General features: G+C 41.7%; 1 protein-coding gene across 1 annotated transcript in view; it reads right to left on the bottom strand.

The window, feature by feature from the left end:
* The window catches only part of igsf3 (immunoglobulin superfamily, member 3), a 75,665-nt gene that overhangs the window by 37,788 nt on the left and 12,234 nt on the right, over positions 1-25,643 (bottom strand). The window contains exon 2 of the mRNA XM_078262031.1: positions 19,024-19,404. Coding sequence (XP_078118157.1) covers positions 19,024-19,404 — 381 coding nt within the window. The remainder of the gene's footprint in view (positions 1-19,023; positions 19,405-25,643) is intronic.

Genomic DNA, 25,643 nt, shown 5'->3' with positions numbered 1-25,643 from the left:
CACCCAAACCTTAAACATACGGTGGCCGACGGGGGCAAACGCCCTGCAACTTAAGAAAACACATGCAAATAGACAAAACACAAGCAAATTCAGAAAACATCTTAATTAATCAAACACATGCACAGCATTCAGTAAACGCGCTGCAAATACACACAACACAACCAAATACATAAACGCGCTGCAAATACCACAACACAACCAAATACATAAACGCACTGCAAATAAAAAACGATACAAAAAGAAAATCGCACAAACCCCGAAAACAAATTCTCCAGGCTTCTAGAGGGAGCAGCTAAGTGGAAAAGCTTGATTTTCGACCCCACGGGGAGAGAGCGCTCTGCCTTTTTATTAGTCGGGTATGGCTGCAGCCTGGAGAACTCCCGTCTCATGCCTCCCGTCCATAGACTGTATATTAAATTAATATATATATATATATATATATATACACACACACACACACACATACATTATATACATTATATATATATATATATATATATACACACATATACATACACACACACACACAATGCTCCGGTCTCATGCCCTCCTGGCTGGTTCCGTTCCTGAGCTTCGACTTTTCAAAATAAAAGCTCGCGTCTGGTCCCTATGTCTTCGTACTTTGGTGTTTTGGATGTTTTTGAACTAAACAGTACGACAATCATGCTAATGAATACAATAACTTTTTCAGCAGTTAGCTGTTACTTACAACACGTTGGAGTTAGCAAAGCAGTTTTGTGTTTATATGTGCAGGCGGGATTTATTCATTTTGATAAATCCCACGGTAATTCGGCTGGTTTACTAAACAGGGAGGGACTATGAATCCTGTCTGTTTTTTGTTTTTTGTATTTCAAGAGCGAATTGCTCCACAATATGAATACAGATTGATCACCTATTTTGTTGGTAACCGTTGTTGTATAATCACAATATTACACTTGAGGAGGCCTATACTTCAGTAATGCGCCTTTCGGACGTCGAAATGAAACCCTCTTATGTAATATGGCTTAAACAAACGTCCACATTAAACGCTGATGCAGTTTTAAATGTTTTATCACCACAAGTTTACAGACGTCTCTGCTGATCGAGTATTACCTGAGTCTGTGTCTCTCTCTCTCTCTCTGACTAATAAAAAGGCAGAGCACTCTCTCCCCGTGGGGTCGAAAATCAAGCTTTTCCACTTAGCTGCTCCCCCTAGAAGCCTGGAGAATTTGTTTTCGGCGTTTGTGTGCTTTTCTTTTTGTATCGTTTTTTATTTGCAGCACGTTTATGTATTTGGTTGTGTTGTGTGTATTTGCAGAGCTTTTGCTGAATGCTGTGCATGTGTTGTCAAATTAATGAAGATGTTTTCTTAATTTGCTTGCGTTTTGTCTATTTGCATGTGTTTTCTTAAGTTGCAGGATGTTTGCCCTTGTCGGCCACCGTAGAAACATCTCTCTAAAGTGCGCCCAATGGCTATTGAAGTTGGAGAAGCAATAAAGATTCCTTACAGAAAAAAGAACAACAGGAAATCAAATAGCAGCGTTTGTTTCTGTGTACACCATTTTCACATGTGGGTGTTTGTAGGAACATGTTTAAAGATGGAACAAAAACATCCAACCACTAGACACTTTGTGCTCTCTACTGTTGTCTCGACACGGGAAAAGATGATGACAAAAGTAACTGGAAAGATTAACACTGCCCTTTGGATGTTACAACTGCTCTAAATGTTCAGGCTCAAATAAGCACACTCTCTCTCCTTTCAACAACACATGTATGCACCCACACAGATGTAATTCCATTGTGTTAGTGCATGTACTGTATGTGTTCATGTACAGTATGTGTTCATGTGCTTATTTGAAAGTGTTAAATGCAAGTGTAAAGGCAGCAAGTTACTGTGTCTGTTTATTTCACTGAGTCTGCTGGTAGCTTAGCCTCACTTGGAAATGTCAAATATTTGCCACTGGCTGCTGGCCAATCAGAATGAAGGAGTAGAAGTCAAAGATGTGTAACAATGGCAATTGTTGGCAATTTCTCTGCATATATTTTAATTTGTTAATGCCTGCTGGCAAATACTGCAACAAACTCTGGTCTCAAACCCCTGGAGCTGGTGGACTGACCCTACTAGCTACAGTAAATCATGTGCACTTCCATTCTGTATCTGATTGTTATACTGTACATCTTACTCCACAGGTGTTAATGTGCTGATGTGCCATTACAAGTGAAGTTGGGTACCGGTGTTGGGTGATAAGGCTTGGCTTATAGTCGGTGTTACATTTCAAAGATCTTTCTTTCGAGTTGAGGTTAGGGCTCTTCCACACCAAACCCGGCGTAGGTTTGTGTCTTCATGTACCTACATGCGTAGCAATGGTGTAGATTTTACGCAGAAGTATAAATCAGCCTTTAGGCTGCATTCAGACAGACTTGAGCCCAAGTACCCAACCACAGCTGTGCTGCTGGCCTGGATTCAAACATGGGTGCCACCTTATCTCTGGCAAAACAACGCAGGGTGTCCAGCAAAAAGGTTGCAACGTCATCCGGCAAGATGATTCAACTGTTTCCAACAACTTGCACACTAAAAAGCACTTTATTGTCTAAAATATAATTGTAACTAAGGGGACAAACCCAAAACAAGAAAAAGGGCCCCAGTCCAACCCACATAAAAGTATTAGGATGGGATGACCACATAGTTGTGTATGTATGTATGTATGTATGTATGTATGACCTATGGTCTATGGCATTCACAATGCTACTGCCTAACTCTGCAGATGTTCAGCCACAGCTGACATGGTTACCGAGTTTCAGTGTGTTAAGGCCATAAGTGTCTGTGTTTGTGTGTTGCTGCAAAGCAAGTGGCCATTTGGCAAAGCCAGTAGGGTAATTATTGTTAATTACTCTGTGAATCTGAGAATACTGCTGAGAGGAAAACAGAGCGAGTGGGCGATCTTCTGCTCCACTTAATGGGAGTCCAGCCTCGCCACCAAGCAGCCGTTACTTACTGCCCAGGATGCCTGGAACACATGCAGGCGTATTGGGTCAGGAAGTAATAGAAAGAGAGATAAATACAGAAACTGTGCCTACACCTGTCCTTCTCATACTTATTACACATTATCCTGCCCATTCACATCCTCCACTCCTTTGTTCTTCTCCGTGAGAGCTGTTGAGTCAGAATGACGGATGAAGTGGTTCAACTGGGAAATTGAGAGAGGAGAATAAAGTAGGAGGAATAAGAACAAGGTGAAAATAAAGACAAAGGAAACGGAAGAAAAGAGCAAAGATGAAGAACAAAACTACAGTGCTCTTTTGTTTGACATATCCCAACAAAAAAACACCACAAGCAACCAGTAAAGCAAATTCTGATGAACTGAGGTCTACACACCATCGCCAGGAGCCTGCACTGATAATAAGGACAGGATACAAAGTAAAGCTGGGAAAAAAGGGCAGAGTTAGGATCACGCCCTGGAGCCAGAAAGGATTCAGAAGGGAGTCCTCTTAACAGCTTTAACAGAGAAGAAAGGGGTGAGTGGAAAAAAAGAAAAAGACTGGAGTTGAAGTCTGTGGGATCTAGGTCCACAACAGGGGGTACATCTATAATAGAACATGCACACATGATCAGAGCCCAGCACCTCATTGAGTCTCAGATACAGAACACCACTCCTTTCATCTGTCTCTCTCTATTTTTGCACATGTATGTGTTATGTAATACAGTAATAAAAGTCTGATGTGCATTGTATGGAGCCAGGGAAAATATGATGTATTCATTACGTTCTGATGTCAAAATGATGTTTGTTAATATGACATTCTCCTCTGAATCTGTGTTCCACGCTGTCGTTATTAGTAGGGTCGTTTTTTTTTTTTTAAATCTTTTTCTTTTATCAAATATGTACAGTAGCCAGGGATTTTAAGTTTCTTTTTACTCAAACGCTGTTGTGTTCCCTTCTGAGGAAAGCTCTAGATAGATAGATAAATAGAAGATACTTTATTCATCCTCACGGGGAAATTCGAGTGTCCAGGACCTAGTTTACTGTAGTTCGTAAACTAGGTCCTGTGATGACCACAGCGTAGAAAAATCCAGTAGAAAAGGTACTCTACTACTACTACTACTACTACTACTACTACTACTACTGTCCTTTTAGAATCCTCATCAAGAACTAACCGCATGCAAAACCTCGCACATCCTTAGTTACTTTGACTACACCGGTCAAGATTTTTATTCTATATTTTTAATAATGCTTAAAATAATGGGTCTTTGATTTTAGAAAGATGAAGACTAAAGCATGCTTGTCATTTCTAGCCGGCAACTTGCATGGTTTTGGTTTTGGAAAAAGAAAAGACACCATCCTTTCAAACTCTTTAAAAGTCAGGCATCGTTCTCACCAGCGCCCCATGCACACCGCTGGCATGTGGAGGAAATCCAAAGCATGACAGGCCTGCCGTGACGGTTGCTAAGCTATGATTGGATGAAGGAGTTAAGCAAACTGACAATTATATATTAGTGATTTTAATACAATTTTCATCCATTGATACTACTCTTAATAAATACCAATGATTTCAGTGATTTGTTTAAAAAAAAAAAAAGTATCATTACATCAAAAAATTCTAATGTTATCACTACACTTTTTAATCGTAGTCCATACGCCAACGTTTTGATGGTAGGTGTGTTGATAATTCCTTGGGACACGACTATTTAATGAGGAGGCAAAATGAGAAATGTAACAGCACATTCATTAGTCTGTATGTGGAGGGCACTCGCAGGCAAACTAAAAACAGCTTTCAGTTTAAAAAGCTGATATTTAACTTTGACACAGCTAAGGTCTTGTTCACAGGCATGAATGACTTTCACAATGCTGTTTGGCATGACGAGTACATTTTTAATTCACATATATCTATGTAACAAAAGCAACAAGACTTTCACAACAGCGTAATTACAGTACCTTCAGAGTGTAGGACTTTGATTACATACATTCTTAGGTCATCAACATGGAATGTCTTTAAATAATCAATTAGTTAAGACCAAGTTTAGTGTTAAACATTGCTCTGATGTTTCTCAAATTTTATGATCCCTCTGCAGATGAATGCAGCCACGCAGAGGTCAAAATCTTGTGCGTAATAATAATAATAATAATACAAAAAATAACTACTAGCTCAATCCCCATAAAGGGATCATTGTCGAGACCATCAGCATGCAAATAGGGAAACCAGAATTGTCTACATTTGCAGTAATTTGTAACCACATATGATTAGACCAAAAACAGGCTAGATGCAAAGTTTTCCTGTCTGAGCTGAATATATGCAGAATAAATAGGCTCCTTATACATTATGAATGCATTAACACTGGTTTATTATCTGGATCACAGAGAAGGGTTTATTCTCAGTCATGTAACCCCATGGTGTAAAGCGCTTGATTTTAAGATTTTATAACACAAACTGGTAAAACAGATCCGCAGATCTATGAAGTGTTTCACTTTATTAAGCTTTCAGTCTAACAGACCTTCATTAGAGCATATATAACCCAACATTGGAACTAGTACAAATGAAAACAAATTTATTATTTGCTTTTAAAATGAGGCACTAATTTGAGTTGAATTTTTCACACTATCCCATCTAATTAAAGAGGCTTCCACACAGTCCTATCATACCACATAATAGGGATATAGGGAAGGGGTGAGAGGATATGAGAAATTTTACAGATGTGGTTGAGATTTTCAGTTAGGAGCTGTGAGCTCCCCTGCTAATGGGACTTCAGTCTGAGTGAGTGAGTGTGTGGGTGTAAGTGGGTGTCCTGTGCTATAGCACAGAGGTCACAAGGACTGAAAGAAAAAGGCTTCTTCATTTAATAATAGGGTCTCTGAAGCATTCTTCCCCATCTCTGTTCTTCTTCAGGCCCCGCCCCATTTTTCTCGTCACAATTTTCTCCTCACTTGAACTTCCATTTACGCAATCCCTCCTCCATCCACAACCCCTCTCTCTACCACATTGGTGAGTTTCTTTTTCGTTAGACAAGTTGCTTCTCAGCACCCAATTATCACTTATTGCGTTTTTCTCAGCCTCCTTTCTCTTCCAGCTCGTCCTCTTCATGACTCTGACTTAGAACACAGGCTGGCATGTTTTATCGAGTGCTGATCACATTCTAACGAGCATGTAGTCTACATGTCAGTCAGACAATGACCCTATTACAAGTTTTTTTCTTTTTTTATCCTAAGGGGTCATAAAACTTGTAAAGGGACCAACATCTGCTCTGTGTTTGAGAGGGAGAGAGAAAAAGAGCTCGGCCCCTGCGGCTATTATAGCTCATTATACCTAAAGGTAGGACACACACACACACACACACACACACACACACACACACACACACACACACACACACACACACACACACACACACACACACAGCTCACCCAAACATTTCCTCCAGAGCTGTGACTCAGCTGTACTGGGTTGCTGAACCACACACAGTCCTAAGGGGTGTGCCGAGTATTAACATTATTTTTTTTGTAGAAGAACACACAGTGGGTTTATAGCAGAACTTACTAGCAAAGGATGTGTTTACTACCACTGCATGCTTTATAAATATATACTTAATAATAAAACACATTTATAAAAAAAGCATTAGGAGTATAGTATATGACATTAAATGAAAATAATAAAAAATTTATATATACATCTAAAGAAAGTTTCAATCACCCTTCAAATCTCACTACTTTGTTATGTTGGACTTCTATGCATGTTTCCAGGTTTTCTTACTGGATGACACAGGCAGAGAGGGAGAGGTATAACAAAAGGAGAAAGTGGAAGAAGAAAAGAGATGGACAGCGAGTGAACGAGTGGGCTTTGTTTTTGTAGCAGGAGAATGGTGACGTGGAGTTAAAAGGCTGAATGTTGCGATAAGAGAGGGATCCATGGTTAGAAGAAGCTTTCAAATATGAGACGCTGTTTACACAAAGGCAGAAGAGGAGGATTTAACACTAACTAAGACACACGCAAACACACACAGGCTCACACAATATGACACAACCTCTCACTGAGGCCCAGCCAGGAAATGAGCCTGAGTGAGTGTGTTTGGGAAGATGGAGAGTAAGCGGGAGATTATAAGGCAAGGCGTGAGAGGCGGGGTAGTCTGAAGAGAGGTGGGAGTATGAAAGACAAATCTTCCTAAGAGCATTTGAGAAGAGCTGTGTGCAAAGCTATCGTTGACTGAAATCCTTTAGAGCATCAAAGATTTACTCATCATGCCTAAACACATGAAATATTCCTTCCATCCCCCCCCCCCAATCTCTTGTCCTTTTCCTACATTTCTCTTCTCATCTTCACCAGCTGCAGACCCACCTTCTCAATCGTTTCATCTGTCATGCGCTTTCTTTAGCATTTTTCGTCATCCGTCTGCTCGTGTATCCAATTATTGTTATGCTGAATTACAGCAGCAAACAGTCTGTGCTCAAGGAAGAGAGAAATACATACAGACGCCACCCCTGTGAATGTCTGTTTGTCTTCTCCATCACTGCTGTCCTGGAGGTTGTTAGCACATGTGCAGGGTTTTGCTCTGTCTGCCAACACCAGCACAAACCCCAGAGTTATAAGCATGCACGCACACACACACCTTCCCTTCAGTACATGGATGTACACAGTCACACGAACACACCATGTGCAATCATTTGCATTCACACACACACACACATTCCCACTTACACCATAAACACAATTTATCAAATATATTATGATTATCCAATTATCCAACGGCGGATTATCAAACAAACAAAATCTTCATCGTTCGTTTAGTTTTAGTATTATTACTGGAGGTGCAAGTATTAACACTAAAAAGCTGCATCCCAGTGCTGCACTTACTATCTCCTCCCCTCTTTTTTTTCTCTCCACCCCTTACAGGAGCTCCCACCATCTCCCTTCATCCCTCCATCCGTCACCCCAGCCCCAGATGGTAAAGCACTGTGACCAATTAAAGACTTCCCTGAGGATAGAACCAGTTATAGCCCAAGCCATCTGACCATTTGTGTGTGTATGTGTATGAGTGTGTGTGTGTGTGCGTGCATATATATATATATATATATATATATATATATATATATATATATATATATATATATATATATATATATATATATATATATATATATATATATATGTGTGTGTGCACCTTACCAAACACATCACTTTGTTTTAATCAGTGTACAAAGACTTGTCTTCTGGCCAGTTCCACACAGCTTCTCTCCTAAAAAGGTACATTGGCATACGAGTCCAGGAATACAAGCCTTTTGTATGATGCACAAGAACACAATGACAAGATCCAGAGTATTACTTAGTTAGAGCACATTGCAAAGCTAGTGTTGGGTGGAGTTGCGGAGTGTGGAAGCTGGCCAGAGGTGCAGAGTATGAGCAGGTGTGCGTTTGTTGTGTTGCTGTATGAGAAACAGTGTATTTGCAGGAGAGAAAGAAGAAAAACTAGTAGAGTGTAGCTAAGGGAGTTGGGCAGCACTTAATCACCAGGCACCCATCCAGCAGGGCAGCAGATGATGGAGCAACTGTCTGTCTGAGCTAAGGGGAATTAGGCATATGAACGAACACACACACACACACACACACACACACACACACACAATTCTACCCACATCCCAAGGTGGCCACCCTGGGTGCAAGTGGCAACATAGTCTGCTGTCTACCCCTCAGTCAACTGAGAGGGAGGGGCCGGTCATGCCTCGGTCTGTGTGTGCACACATGTGTGTGTCTTTACACAAAGTCAAAAGTCCTTGCTAAAGCTTTTAGATATTTGTGAGTGTGTGTGCATTATTGGATTCTGTACTACAGATTTTAGATAGCGGAGTGTCCCTGAGACAGAGCTTGAGGGTCATCAGCTTGCTTGCCTTGATGCTGTTCCACAAAATGAGTTCAGCCTCCAAGGCTTCTACACTTTTACTTTTGTCTTCAACACCAGCACTCAACAGCCTGCGGCTGGCTCTGCAGCCCACACTCAAATCCATGACATCAGACGTTTTAACTAAACCTCTGTTTCCCATTGCAAATAATGAGGATGTGATTAGCATGCAAATGAGGTGGGTGTGATGCTAATCTTTAAACTGGTATTAGCAGTCCAAACTGACAGGCCTATGCCAAGAAGGGGACAGGAAGGTGGCGAAGAGTAACTCCACACTGGATTTTGTGTAGAGGAAAAACATTGTTGCACTTAACAATCTATGATCTATGCAGGATAAAAGGCATAGCACACACATAGACCACACCTGACCACACCCACAACCATAGCTGGGTCAGGTGTGTTGTATAGGTGTGACCCATACCCCACCTGCACAGTGTTGGTTTGATATAAATGGCAGTGGTTTCCACTACTCCATATCAATTTGGCACACAGAACTTGTGCAGCAGATACACAAAATATTCACTCAGTCACTATGGCTTATTGTAGCTAAATAGGCAAAAAAGGTACTAAAATGTCCCTGCCAACTCAAAGATAATGTCTGTGACATGCCGTTCATCAGCCAATAGATATGAAACACCATACCTGCTACCTTATATGTCACCTGCTCTTCGTTTAATAGGTTTTGCCCACCCTTGCCACTATGCAACATTCAGCATGCTGGCGCAGCCAAATGGAGTGCAGCTTTTTTGCTTGACTATAGCCAGCTGCGTTGCACGTTGCGTTTATTTCTATCTTTATTTTTAATTTAATTTAATTTAATACATACTGTGTACATATACTTATATTGTTTATACCTGTACTTATATTGTCGAATATTCCATCTAGAGAATGTGTGATGTGCACCAACAACACCAAAACAAATTCCTTGTATGTGTTAAAAAACGTACTTGGCAATAAAACCCTTTCTGATTCTGATTCTGCACAAACATCATTGCCAATCACTAGTTGGCATTGCAAAATAATAATAATAATAATAATAATAATAATAATAATAAATTTGCCTGGGTGCAGTTACTCTTTAACATTACCAATTCTCTCCATGCACAGGATACATCACTGAAAAGAGTGTTTGTGTCAGCACCTCTATCGTGTCTATAAGCGATAATAGCGAAATAGCCTGCCTCGGGTTATGGTAGGAGTGCCCATATCTGTGCATGTTCTTGTGCACATGAATGTGTGTAAATGGATTCGGATGCCTGTTTGTGTAGTTGTGTCTGTGTCAAAAGGGGTTACCAGATGTATAGCTTGAACCAGGAAAAACCTTCTGTCCCACTTGTGCTCAGATAAGGCTTCAAAGCAGCCACCAACATCAAACAATGCAGCAGCGTGAGTGTCCTGGACCACACTCACAACCACACGAGTCCTGGAGGCTATCATACTGCAAGCTCCACTTTTACTAGCACACATTTTAACGACATAAACACAAACACTCGTTAGCACATTCATTCACATCCATATTCATGCTGAATCCATATTCAAACTGTGGCTGTGGTGTGTTAATTCCAGAGAAAAGAGGCAGCAGGCCCCTGAGGGTTAGCGCTTAGCTAAGCTAATCAAATCAACTAGAGGAACAGTAGCGCATCTTTAGCCCATTATATAAACATTAATAAACATTTACACTCAAAACACACACACACACACACACACACACACACAAGTATTTGTTAGCACATTAAATCCTTTTCTCATTTGCCTAGCTCAGTAGCGTGGGCGATGAGCTAAATGGGGAGAATCTCTGACATCATTTATATTTTCATAAGGGTAACCACCAAAATTTGCAAGGCAGTGTATGCCTGAAAGTGTGTCTGTAGGCTACGAGAGAATTTAGATTTATGTTTAATGGTAACAGCTTTCTAATTAGCCCGCCATACTCTCTAGCAGCAATATTTGGAGCAAGAGGCAGGACTAAAACACTATGCTGCCTCATTCAGAGGTTTTCGCAGGTCCACTGGGTTCCTAGTATCCAAGACCTGATCCGGGACCTAAGTTTGTCCAGGTCCAATTTATATTCAGTATATTCGGGTAGCGCAGGGTCTGTTCTCGGGTCCCTTTTTTTGAAAATGTATTTATAGGTGTCAGGGAGATCAGTAGGTTTTCCACAGGACCTGTGAAAACCTGTAGCTTAATTACTGTGGTCCTCCTTGAATTTGGCAATGTACACAGTTAATTTGTCTAATATCCAAACTGTCTTTTACCTGAATGTGTTTGTTCAGTGTTTCCAAGTCACTGTAAGTCACAAGCAGATGGCACTCCAGAGAATTAGAGTATCTAGTGTCAGGGAGCCAGATGTGATTTTGACCATTTTGTGATGAGTACAAGTCGGAGCAAATTTACAATGCAGCTGCTCCTCCAAAATGCATCATTTCTAATTTGATTACAATTTATTTTTTGATTCACTGCCCCAACTTTACTACAGCCTTTGTGAGGCCCTATGAGAATAATAGATGTATAGATGTCAAACTTGGAATACATTTAGCTTTTCCCACCCACATTTAAGCAAAAACACACTACGGTTGTCTCCAAATTACACATGTACATATAGTAATGCACAGCTTGCCCTACGGGACCAACAAAGGTGTGTGGTTCGCCCTGTTCAACAGCGCCGTTTAATTCACAGTGCTAGATGTTCTATTCAGCAGTTGTCCTGTCTACCACAGTCATCTGCTGGGTTTTTAAAGCCCTCTTCAGTGATGTTTAGTAGAAAAGATGTCTTCTGATGGGAGCACTACAGCTCCATCTCTCTCAGACTCAATTACGAGTGTGACATCTGTCCTGACTGACAGCTCGCTACACTGTGTGACTATGACTGCGTTTCTGTGTGTGTGAATGTGTGTGTCTCTGTATGGTGGGTCCGAGTGGCAATAATGTTATTGAGCAGAAAGCCCTCTCTGCTAAAGTAGATGAGATGTGCAAGGAAATGGCAAGCCAGACATAGTGATAAAATCTCTTTCCATTTGGAGTCCTGCCTGGTCCACAGCTTAGAGCCAGTATGTGTTTACGCGCGCGCGCGCGCACACACACACACACACACACACACACACACACACACACACACACACACACACACACACACACACACACACACACACACACACACACACACACACACACACACACACACACACGGGAATGGAATAGTAAATGAAACTGAGAGGTGATGGTAAGGCCAGAGAGAGGGGGAGCAGGGAAAGCTGGAAGTGTCACTGCAAGGAGAGACAAGGGAGATAAAATGCTAAAGTCACACACAGGCCTCTGCTCCCAATCAATACCAACAGACAGAGATACAACTTTCCTTGTATATTCATCTACACTTTCTCTTATTTATTTTCATTCAGTACATCTGACCATATCTTTCTTTGTCAACTAAGGCTTCACCCATATGCTTGCCTACCTAAAAAAGACTTCCATCTTTTTCCTTCCCTTCCACCCTCCTCTGTCTATAGTCAATCACTAGTTCCCTCCACAATCTTATGCTTGTGCTTCAATCACCCCCGTGCCCTCGTCTCCTGTGATGAAGCTCAAACAGCAGCTGTATTGACAAACCCATATACCTGCATGACCAACGCCAGCTGGAGGGCCCAGGAGGGGGATCAGACTGAATCGACCCAGGGGCTTTGGATTGATGGAGTGAGCAAGACTCAGATGATGAGAGAGCGTGGAGAAGAGGGATATGGGGCGGGGGGGTCCCAGTGTCACCCAGTGTAAAAGATGGAATGCGAGATGACATCTCCACATTCGGTCTATCTCATTAAGTGAAGTAGAGGAGCACAACTTGGCACGCCAGCTCCCTCGTGAAAAGAAAGGCAGGGGAGAAACACACACACACACACACACACACACACACACACACACACACACACACACACACACACAGCTGAGCTCAGCAGAAGCATGATTCAGCCACTCTTACTCGGTTTGTATGTTTAGCAGTGCACAGGCTCAGTTATGCTTAGAAAAATCCACTTGTTCTTTGCCCCCTTTGCAAACAACTCATTAACAGAAACACACAAAACTACATTTTGACCTTGGGTAGGCATTACTTCACAGATTTTCAGCTTACAGTGGGGCCATAATTTCATCAGGTGAATGGATTCCTTTTCTCCACAGAAAATAAAATGTAGGCCAGAAATGTAATGAGAATGAAAAGTGTGACTAGAGAAATGTGGTATTTTGCTGCGGTTTGTTCTGAAAATGATTCACCGAAACAAGTTCCTTCTGCCTTAATTGAAATTCCTAGGTCTCATCTCTAGCCTCTTCCTTCTGTCTCTTTCTTAGTCTCCTCAATTTGTGCTGGCTAATTGCATCTAGAACTCATATGGTGGTTTGTAACTGCAATAACCGTAGGAGTCACATCAGCCAGAGACTATTTAAAACAACCCTATAGCGCCAGTTGTATTGTGGGTAATGCCTTGGGGAGGTGTAACCAATCACATTGAAGTCAAGAGGAAGAGATCATCATTTATTGGTCACACACTATTCAGCATCGCCCCACTACCCATTTCCAATATTCCCGCTTCTGTCCCCATTCCTCTTATGTCCTCATCTCTGCCTTTTCGCACCATCCATCTCACTTTCTTTCCTTTGCTGCCAAACCTAATTTTTTTTCTGGTGTCACACATCTAAAGATGAAAATGTTCTTCCTTTTTCTTGTCCAGTGGCAGTGAATGACAGAAAGAAGCAAGAATACTTCAGTTTGAAAATTTACCAAGGTTTTGGTTCTCAAGCTCCATTACTACAGTATATTACTACAGGACTGGGAATGGATGACTACTGCCAAATGCAGAGGCTGGAATCTGTATATCTGACAGCCTGGTGACTCTGATGGTGCTTTCTAGGACAGTGAGGGTATAATGGCGCTTCATAAGCAAGAGCAGTGTGATACTTGTCTCAGCAAGGGCTTGTTGTTCTGCTAGCTGTTGGACTCGCTCACACACAAGCTGGTGCGTAGGAGAAGGACAACCATGATGGCCATGTCAGGCTGTTGTCCTTTTCTTCTGCAATCTGATATGTAGGAGGAAGTAGTCTCACTTTGCCAGACCCTCCTCCAAAGCATGCTGGAGGAGAGTCTGGCTACTCCACATAGCATTCGGGGATGGGAGGAAAACGTGCTCTGGTTTATTGGCATTTCTTTAAATCAATCACAATTGTCATGGGCGGTGCTAAGCACCGGAGAAAAACTGCAGTGCCACAGCAAAATAGGCTCGGAAGGAACTTGTTTTGATGGAACGTGTACATTTCAGAGTTGTTTTAGTCATGCAACAGAAAACTCAGATTGGACAGATAGTAGATATGTGTGCACAGAGAAACTACAGGTGATCTTTGGCCTGGAACAGCTTCACAACACCCAGGTTAAATGCATGCCTTATGCAACATTTTACCACAGACAGTGGAGCAAAAACAACTGCTCCAACAAAAAGGCGTTATGAGAAATAATGGCTTCAGAAAAAAAGAAATAAAGCTGTTTGAATTTAACTATATTCATTAACCAAGAGGGACACTCTCCTCTCTGCGCAGGTCACACAGTCCACCAGACTGAGGTGCCACTGCAGCTGGTAAAAGGTGAAAGGATAACGCTGCCACTGTGTTATCTTTTTGGATTGCTATTACCAAAGGACAAAAACAGAACAGGAGTTTGGAATTTATCCAAATGTATCCTGTAGCCACAGTACAGTATGCTGTAGCTCATGCCTTGCTGCTGTAGAACTGTCATTCAAAAACACATCAAATACAGAAAAAGTGCCACACTGAGGCATTTTGTGGCATTTGATAGACATGTTCCTTCATTATGATGAACACTTCAAGTTTGGTTTACTTCTCTCAGCTTGTCAATCTAGTAAAGCAGCGTAAACGTGGAACCACATCTTCAAGCATGTATAGTGAAGCTACTCTCTAGAGATCCAAAATGCAATGGCAACATGGGGCTACACAGAGGAGGGGTTTTTACGGGCAGTTTGTGCTAAAAGTAAGTAGTAGTATTCTGGCAACCTCATAATCACCCTACTTTTAACTCCGTTTTTGGTCTCCACCAACTCCTTAGGGAAATATCTTACTGCTCCACTGTGTTCCTCAGTTAGTCTCTTCCTGTGTCTGTCTGCAGTTTGGTGCTGAGCAGGTAGCGTACAGTGGGATTGTTTTTTTTAACCGCCCGCAGCTGCTGGAAACAAGGTTGATGAGACCAGTGAGAGTGAACCAAAACAGTTCAGTTGTGGGCTGTAAAACCATGAACTGAAATACACGATGAATCTCTTTAGAGCGAAGGGGAAATTCAGAGTTGGGTGATAATTCTCTGTGGCTTAACAAGGTTTTACATTACATGCAGATTAATTCTTAATCTGAAAATATTAGTTATAGACGCTTTAAATATGTAGGCCATTATTTCATTAACAGGCATCCTTATAGCCAGTAAGCCACTCTGCCTTCCCACCATTCAAAATAACAATGTTAAATTATTATTATTAAAAATTATAATTTTCCTGCATCTCTGTGTCACTCCCTGATTTAGTGGATATAATCCAGTATTTGTGATGACCAATTATTCTTCTCACATGTGTATTATTACTGCACTACCTAAGGTAGTATTGGCACTTAAGGGCTGAGCAGGGCTACATTTTCATTTGATTAATCTAAGTTTAGTATCACAGAAGGTAAAAAAGATTTTCCGTTTGCTTATTTCCTCAAAAAAGCGCCCATACAAAGAGAGTGATCATCTTTCCAGTTAATCAACCACATAGCCGCACAGCAGTGGTGTCTGATTCTATTTGACAGACAATACAACACATGAAAACACAGTGTCACAGTATCGGGGAGAACGGTGCCCAGGTGCACTGCAGAAACTGTTCTCCTCCAGTTTTTTTTTTCTCCTCCTCCTCAGGCAGCAGCTATTAAGTTCCACGATAATAACCCTCTGCTCTTTGTAAAGAAAGGTGACAATGGATGAAAAACATCCCTGTGAGTAAGCCTTAATGCAGCACTCAGGACACAGATTACTGCGCTGCCGTTTATCCCTACTACAGTATTAGGGGCCATCCACACGGAGACATTTTCAAATGGATCCGTTTGGACGCAACTATTCTTGGAACGATGCCAGGGAAGACGGGGGGAAAAAAGATTGTTTTGGTACGTGTGGACGTACAGTGTTGGGGAGTAACGGAATACATGTACCGGTGTTGCGTATTCAGAATACAAATTATGAGTAACTGTATTCCGTTACAGTTACAATTTAAATAGTTGGTATTTAGAATACAGTTACATTGTTGAAATCAATGGATTACATGACGATACTTCTCTGTTTCATGGGTTTATTCACTCTCGCAACTCCATGCATTTCCCAGAAGCCCCAATATGAAAACGAAAAAATGTGCGTGATCACTGATAGAGGTAAAGATGGAGCTGGAACCGGCACAACAGAGCCAGGGCAGGAATGCGTTTCTATCTTGGAAATTCAAACAGCATTTCACATTAAAGAAAGAGAAGAGAGAACGAAATATAACTGTGCACTGCAGTGCAACTTATGCTTGGCAGCAACCAACTTCCTTTCAGCGTCCAAATTACTCCACCTCCAACCTGAAGAAGCATCTTAAAGTAAGTTATTTTTATCCAAGGGTAGTCGTCTGCTGTAGTTTCACTGGTCACCTTGCTATTTTATAGTTGACGTGCGACTTTACATTCTCCTACATGCTGATTTACTAGCCCCAGAGCCGTTGAAAGACTAGCCTCGTTTGACATGTTAGCTAACGTTAGCTAAAATTAGCTCATGGTAGCTTAGACTGCGGTTAGATTTTTGTAGTATGCAGTTCAGGACTACAAATACAAAAATCTATCTGCTTGTTTAGGTACACATGCAGCCAGTTGGAACAGAAGAACACACCAGAATAGGCCTGTTTAGTAAGCTGTATGTGATGGCAGCATTCCTACTTATAAAATGCAATTCAATGTGGAAGTAATCCAAGTATTCAGAATACGTTACTCAGATTGAGTAACGTAAAGGAATACGTTACAAATTACATTTTTGGGCATGTATTCTGTACTCTGTAACGGAATACGTTTTGAAAATATCCTTCCCAACACTGTGGACGTGGCCTTAACCTAACCAACCCCACCACTAGACACACTCACACTTCTGTCTGCCCTTCTATCTTATATCCTTCCTTCCCATATTTCCTCAGCAATAGTCCTCTGCATGTGGTTGTCCTTTGACATCACCCTTGAAACACATATTCTCAAAAGCAGCATCAGCAAGGTTTTTTTTTTTTAATACAACAGAGCAAGAGAAAATTATAGAAAGAGGCCAGGGCTGATAAATGGAGACAGACAGATGACAGAATGAAAGACAGGAGAAGGAGGAAGGGAAGAGGGATAGAAGGGGGAGGGGAGGACAAGGTATTGTTTGCCCACATTGGTCCAAGGAGGAGTGCAGCTGTTGGGGGAATCACAGAGGGAATCAAGAGCACAGCAAAGAAAAGAGGGGAGAGACCCTGTCGCGTGCCCCTGACCTCTGAAACTGGGTTAAGAGGTTAGAGACACAGAAAGACTCAGATAACAGTCCCTCAACACCTCCGCTCACACACACACACACACACACACACACATTTCTATAAATACTGTGTGCTATCAGGAGTGCCCTGCCTGAGCCCTGCTCCACATTCAGATCATACTGCTCATACTAGAAAATGCAACAGCTGAAGTCCTGATATTAACACTTACTCAATGAAAAGCCAAGCCTATTGATCACAATAACTTTTGTTTTTACAGCCTGACCCGATACAGACCCAACATAAAGCATAATGATATTGGCTTTTCTGTTTTCACAGTGCCACGCACCGAGTTACTTGGATCCACTGGGTCACAAACAACTTGAATTTTTAGCCAACAAGCTTTTGGTTTGCACTTTGACCCTGAGAGGAAAGTCAGCCATGTCAGGGATAAAGGCATGAAGTCATGAGGGGAATGCAAACTCCATCTACGGCAGCTGCTTTTTCAGTACTGCGGGCCTGTTGGGTAGATCTGTATGTCTCTGGGAGAGAGAGAGAGAGAGATATCGGGCAGGAGTAGAAAACGAAAACTAATGCTACTATTTGAAACAGTCACACATCACGCCAACACACCGGGTGCATTATTGAAACAGCTCTGGGCAAGGGAAGAATTCAGTAGGTGTGGGAAGGAGGTATGCGAGTTTGTGTGTGTGTGGGGGTGTGTGATTGAGATTGAGAGAGATAGGAAAGAGCTTGGTTTACCCCGGTCAGAATAAATGGGGCTTTGTGTAAAACTGGAGTGCAACACTTCCTCTCATCACACTCCTTCCAAAGAGGGCCCAGCTAGTGTTTGGATGGGTTCTGGTTATTGATTTCTTATTTGTGACTGTCAATTATCTGATTGTGATATAACTCTATGCCTTGGTTTTTACATGGACTTAAAAAACTCCACATTAAAAAAAACAAACAAAAAACACATTCAAGTTCATAGGACACAGGCCCCAGACCGTCATGGGCCTGAGTTGAAAATGTAATTGTAAATTTGTTTGGAATATGCAACATTTAAGTTATAATCTTGACTATTTTTTATGTAAAAATGTCTCCTAAATTACTCTATATCATTGAAGGAGGTAACATAATGATGATTGAGCCTATGACCCACTGATTAAAGTATTGCAATATTTATATATTTGCAATATTACGAAGTGGGTGTTTTTGGAGAAATTTCTTGGAAAGAATGCTGTATTACAGTTATTCTCCATTGTATACACACAAAAAGGGAACTTTGCACACAATTCTGAAAACATGACTCCAGACCGAAAGAGAATAGTCATTCTATGTCTATGCTCCAGACTGCTAAACTGCTAAACTCTCAGCACAGCATTTTCACTCAAATACAAATTCTAAATTAACCGGAACTGAAATCTTAAGGATTGCAGCTTTAAGGCACAATATGTATTGAAATGACTCAAGGCAGGATCAACATTTTTACTTAATCACAGGGCCCTGCCTTGTGTAGGGGCCCTGTGTCAAAATCCAGTTTCGATACCTTTCTCATTTGATTGACATTATTATGCTTATATTGTGGATATAGCTAAATACATGTATGTTTAATAGTGCTTAGAGACTCACCAGTGAGGTTGGTGCGTGCACTGTAGGATCCCAAGTACCGCCCGTCTGTATTGGGTGTGTAACACTCAAACAGACCCTGGTCCTTGGCCTGCACTTTGGTGATGTGAAGCACAGCTGAGTCACCGCTCATCCTCTCCACATAGATCTCTTTACTATTGACCCTCTGGGCGTACACGGCGTAGGCATAGTTTGGCTGAGCCGTGCTCACGATGCGAATCTCCCTGTCCGGTGCTGATGGCAGGTACATGGACCACTCAAAGTCCTGCTCCACCCCCTCTTTGTAGCCCGTCACGTTGCACAAGATGGTCACGTGAGAGCCCTCAGTCCGTACCAGTGGTCCACTTTGCACAGTTACCACTCTTTGAGCCACGGCAACACCGGCTACAGATGGAGGTGAGGTGAGAGAGATGGAGAGAGAGAAAAAAAGAGAGATTGAGGATGGTGTGAGGGCAGGGAGAGAGGAAAGAGAGAACATGGGTTACAAAACTGCAGTTTAAATATTTAGCATTGGCAGAGTTTATGCACCCCACATCTCCAAGGAAATACAGAAACAGCGTGACAGGTGCAGCTAAGCATTCTGGAGAGTTCTCACTGAGGTTGAGGTATGCACATGCACAACATTTTTGAACACCAATAACCACTTGAAACATTCACAGCAATTCTTTTCAACCGCTGTCATCCAAACACGCTCACTGCTATTACACGCACTCACATGTTAACCCTTCACAACAGGGACAACACTGCAGCTATATTACACTGGAGGCGAGAGGCATCTGGGAGTTTGGAGAGAGGTCAGTGTAAGCTGCAAAGAGTACAGGTGTTTGAAGGGGAAAATAAACACTGCATCCATAATTAATAATAATTACACCAATACCGAATATCGGTATTGGTATGGTGGCTGAAATTTCAGTACAGAAATACCAAACATGAAGAGAAACACGCTGTTTTTTTAGATCATTTAGAAAAAGTGTTGCTATTACATTCAATGGTTTATCCACCAGCGAGCACTGACAAGTTTACTTTTCAACAGTAATTTTGTCTCACTCAGTAGTACATATCTTAGTCACAATTCTTTAAGCAATCTTATCAATTATATGTCCAAGAGGGTATACATTCTTGTCATTCACACAAAACATTTGCCAAAAGGTGCTGTCTAATTATATAAATCAACGCTGTACTGTCAGAGGCCAAACCTGATACCTGAAGAAGTTACAACACTTTTATCAAAATACCTCCCTGTCCTATGCCAGATTTACAAATTCAGTTTGATCCCTGTAAGCCTTTTCTACTCTTCAGATTAGTTTTATGAGGATCACCTTGTACTAACGCTGTTTTATTTTTATCATTTGCATTTTGCTAATAAAAACTAAGACCATAGGCATCTAAGAAGGATAAACTTCAAAACATTGTTTTTGCAGATTTTAAGTTTAAGAGGAATGGCTAAGAAATCTTCAATTGTCATACGTTGTTCTCTTTAAAAGGAGCACGCCGACTTATTGGGACTTTAGCTTATTCACCGTAACCCCCGGAGTTAGACAAGTCGATACATACCCTTCTCATCTCCGTGCGTGCTGTAACGCTGTCTGACGCCCCCAGCATTAGCTTAGCCTAGCACAGATCATGCAGGTAACTGGTTCCAACTAGCCGACTGCTCCGAATAAGTGACAAAATAACACAAACATGTTCCTATTTACATGTTGTGATTTGTATAGTCACAGGGTGTACAAATAATAAGGTCACATGAGACACAGCCATATTCTAACCGTATACTAAGTGGGAACTATATTCTCAGAAAGTGGAAGCACTGCTACTTGGGCGGAGTTATTAGCGCAACACCAAAAAGCACACTTACTTCCATCAACAAAACCAATGTGAATAGCTAGTTAGTAGCGAACGTGATCATGGCATTATTTGTACACCCTGTGACTATACAAATCACAACATGTAAATAGGAACATGTTTGTGTTATTTTGTCACTTATTCGGCGCAGTCGGCTAGTTGGAACCAGTTACCTGCATGATCTGTGCTAGGCTAAGCTAATGCTGGGGGCGTCAGACAGCGTTACAGAACGCACGGAGATGAGAAGGGTATGTATCGACTTGTCTAACTCTGGGTGTTACAGCGAATAAGCTAGTCCCAATAAGTCGGCGTGTTCCTTTAAACAAACAAGCAATTCGTGGAGTGAACCATGAGCCATGTACTGAGCCTTGTAGCAAACTGAGAGCTGAATTTACCGTTAAACCCCTAGTGAAGGCTGATTATTACTATTCTGTATCTTGCTTTGTAGCCTATATTTAGGTAGACAGCATATGTGAATCTTGCCTCAACCCCTTGCATTGACACACACAGACGCACACACACACACACACACACACAAAAACATACACACACACAAACACACAGAGCATTCACCATTCAGGGAACAACTACAAACATCCCTCTCATTGCGGCCAGAGACAACAGAGCACTTACACATATCCCCCCCAAATCCAGACAGAGCGACAAGCACCCGGTTTCCTGTCTGCACAAGCAACTGGGGATTGCAGCTGTGTTTGTGTGTGTGCACGTGTGTGTGTGTGTGTGTGTGTGTGTGTGTGTGTGTGTGTGAGTGTGAGTGTGAGAGAGAGAAAGTCTGTAAGATGCTGTGTCTGTGGGCACAATACTTGGCATTAATAATTCACCAGAACAGCTTTTTAACTTGAACATCCTCTCTCCTCTCATAGGAACTTTCTCTTACACTTACACTAGGCCTACACCCCCACCTTTCATTCACTGTTATTAGTGAGTCAATTTATGTATGCATGTACAGTATGCGTGTGCAGGGTTTCCCGCAGCACTTTGCAGTTCGGGTGGCCCGCCTAAGCTGGGGAACCCTACCGCCTTCATCAAAGGTCATCAAAAAAAATAAAAATCTGCTGCACAAAAGGCCGTCAAGTGCATCTCGGAGAATAGCGCGGACGCGCTTCACACCGCGAGCGGGCACGCGCACCACACGGCCGAAATGAAAGAAAAAGAGACGTGGTCCGTCGCTGTCTGGAGGATAACTAGCCAGTTGATATCGCGCGTGTGTGTCCGTGAGAACTGTAAGTCGTATAACTTGTGTTTTGGGTTTATTTAAGTCGGTTATTGTATTAGTCTATAGTTCTTGCAAATTTAAAGTAAGTTAGCTGGTGATTTAGTTGTTTGTGTTCTTCACCTGCTAGCTAGGTTGCACGTGCCTGTTGATTCGATATAATGGCGATTGTTGAACGCCCTTGCTCACGTTTGTATTTTATGTGCATTATTTACATGCTACAGTAGTTACACTGCATTAAGATAATGTAATTAATAGTTGGTTTATTATTATTTGCTAGCCTATATATATAATTCCTCTGCATTGTGTATGGTAGCCTTCCTGTTTTCTCCCTTTCATTCCAAACTGTGACAAACGCCAGTCTCCCTTCTCTGCAGAATGCATTAAAAGAATTAGAATTAAAAAAACGTGCCATAAATTGGCATAAACAATCTTCGCTATCTATTATCGTTCGCCAGACATTCTACAACATTCTTTATCCAGGGAAAAAGAAAAAGAAAACCTTTTTGGGGGAAGACTTTCATCTGGCATTTGGATAGCCATTATTCTAAATTATCTAAATTCTTTAAATCTGTCAACTGTTTGCTCGAAGTATCTGACATTATTATTATAGGTGTAATGATTTCTTATCAACGCTAGTTGTGTTTACAGGTGGTTGTCTTATAGCTATACGTTTGACGATTGCACGTGATTTTCTCGTGCATTGTACACAGCCAAATGGACAGAAAAACAACCTAAAATTGCGGGCTTCTTCGTACGACGAAGCAGGCCTACCTCACCATCTGTACCGCCTCCTTGCCCCCCCGGTCTGATGGCAAACCCCCCCCCAACGCTACCACCTTAACTAACAAATTTGTGTCCATGCACGAGAATGCATTACTTTGTGTGTCTGTGGATCATATGTCCTAATTTTCTTTCTGCTCTTGGAGATTCTGGTCTTTTGTCTATTGCTTGCTTTTTGAAACACATTCCACTCATAAGCTGATAAAATCTTTACAAATCTATGATTTCTCCTACATACCTGATGTGTGGCATCACTTGATGGGATTGGATGGGATTTGAATTCAGTCACAGTGGCATACCAAAGTGAAAACTGATTAAAGCAATCATTCTTTATGGCTCACTGAAAGGACCCCCACAGGACTAAACAGGAATGGATATAAATCATAAAACTCTACTCGTGAAGCCCGCTTTAACTTTAAAATGTAGACATGTTAAATTTAGACATGTTAAAACGAAACGTAATTATATTACTTATAATTTCCCACATGCACACTGCTTACATTGTTCATGCAGTCTTGCTAAATAATATAAAGGCATCTCCTGATGCTATTTTTACACAAATATACTAGAAATTATTAATAAAAAATTAATTGCTTAGGGTTTTGTAAATGTATAAACAACACATACTGCTCTACCACACCACTGTAAAACAAAAGCCATAACCTGCAAAACATTAGGCCACTGGCATTTAAAAAGTCAGTTAACATAGCAAAACCTTCAAACACCAAAAACTCTGGACCTAAAACTGAGATTGACAAAAAATCAATAATGAAGCATGCAGACTGAATCTGACTGAGAATATTATGGGATGCATTAGGTAAGAGGCAACCATCTATTCTGACTCAGACTTTGGTTCCCTGTTTTCCCTTCACTGTGATGTCAGTGTGCTAATCTGGTGGCGCCCGGTCTTCCCACATCCAGCTCAGATCAGGTCAGAGCTGTACCGCTGCATCACTGCTTCTCCTGTTGCAGGCAGCTACTCATCTAGAACTGCTGGAAACATATTACTCATACATCCCAAAAAAAAAACATACTACTCCTACTGTGTGTTGGCGCACTAAGAGCTTTCCTCTGCTCGCCTGTCTCTTGTCATCCTCCTGAAACAAGCTGCCTCCTTACTTCTGATTACTCTCACTCCCGTCCCGCATGTTTCACCCATCATCAATCCTTCCCTTCTTCCTGCCCCTCCACTCTCTCTATATTCCTGTCTTTTCTCTGTGCCTCACGGTTCTCTGCATCTTTTCAGGCAGGATTTAAGCAGCTCTGTGAAACTTCAAAGTGCCCATCGCTCTGCAGGCTGTTTAGAAAGGCTGACAATGACATACCAAACCCTGCAGACCTTCAACTGATCACTCTATTCCACCACCCTTCCACAATAATCCTGTGCCCCCAACCACCCCCACTTCTTCACGTCTGGCTGCGCTACCTCGATCGCCGAGTGCCCATATTTGAACGACTTGGATTTTCTATTATTTACGCTTATCTCCATCTTTGCATACCGTGGATGTCTTTCTACCCCTCTCCTTCTCCCGCCCTCACTCTCTTTGGCTTCCCCCTTCAGTGTCTCATCTCTCATCTTTGCTGCCAGTCGCTTCCAACACTGCTTGTTGACTGGACGCAGGAAACATGCGTCCCGTGTCAGATAATGGTGAATGATAACGGACAGGCTCTCTAACTGACCTTGCTGTTTGTCAGCTGCAGCATATAGAGCAATGGGAACAGATGACTATATACACACACACACACACACACACACACACACAGCAAAGAGGATTATGCTAAGTGGAAGGGGGTTAAATACTAATCCAATCATTTGTGGCCAGTGTCTTATTCTCACTGGAAACAGCAGGGAGGCCACTAGCAGTCATGCACACTCACACCATCACTCTTCTACGACACATGAAATTATACACCAAGAAAGGTGTTTAATAAAAACACTGCAGGGTGTAAGTAACATAGAGGCCATTCACAGCAGTGTGAAGAAGTGCTATTGTGGAGATTTGAGCTGTCCATCCCCTCTTCTTACTTTGAGTTCATTCCTAATTACACAATTCATGTATGTACAGACAACAACAGAATATACCTAGAGATGACCTGCCAGCAAAGGTACTTTTTCAATCATCATCTTCGGCGATGTGGTCCGACATAAAACACACATAAAAGGTAGAACAGTTTTGGTTATTTCACATGAAAGATTTCTGTATTTGTGTTTTTATCTGGGTTTTTTCTCATTGTTTTGAAATGTGCAGTGCTCATTTTGAAAAAAAAAAAAGGGGGGGATGTCACACATTTCCATGCACCAATCAGAATTTACCAACAGTTTAATCTGAATCTGACGGCAGTTGTGGGGTTGCTTGCTTAGGTTATAAATTACCGGTATGTTGTTTTGTTGTCAGACCACTGTCAATGAACAGCAAGTCCTCATCCTTAGACTTTTCTACAAAAACTTTTGGGGAAAGTAAAAAAAGTTTGCTGGTGAAGTGAAGCAATTCCAGCCAGCGAAATATGAATTAATTATAAATATTCTTGCTAAAAAGAAATGGACCTAGTCAATGTCCCATCTCCCCGAGGGAGGTTTAGACTCATTCCACAGATCTATAATCTTGTGAAGATTCTCAGACAGCGAGGTAGTGATGAGCAAAGGAAGGGATCGCATGGCGAGAGGAGAGGAAAAAGAGGAACAAAAAGGAAGCTAAACCGAAAACGACAGCTTCCTCGAAGGTGCTGAACACCACATAAATGCACAGAACTAAGTGAATATACA

This window comes from Sander vitreus, chromosome 11, assembly GCF_031162955.1.
Source record: "Sander vitreus isolate 19-12246 chromosome 11, sanVit1, whole genome shotgun sequence".
Lineage (NCBI taxonomy): Eukaryota > Metazoa > Chordata > Actinopteri > Perciformes > Percidae > Sander > Sander vitreus.
This window is presented reverse-complemented; position numbering and strand designations above follow the sequence as displayed.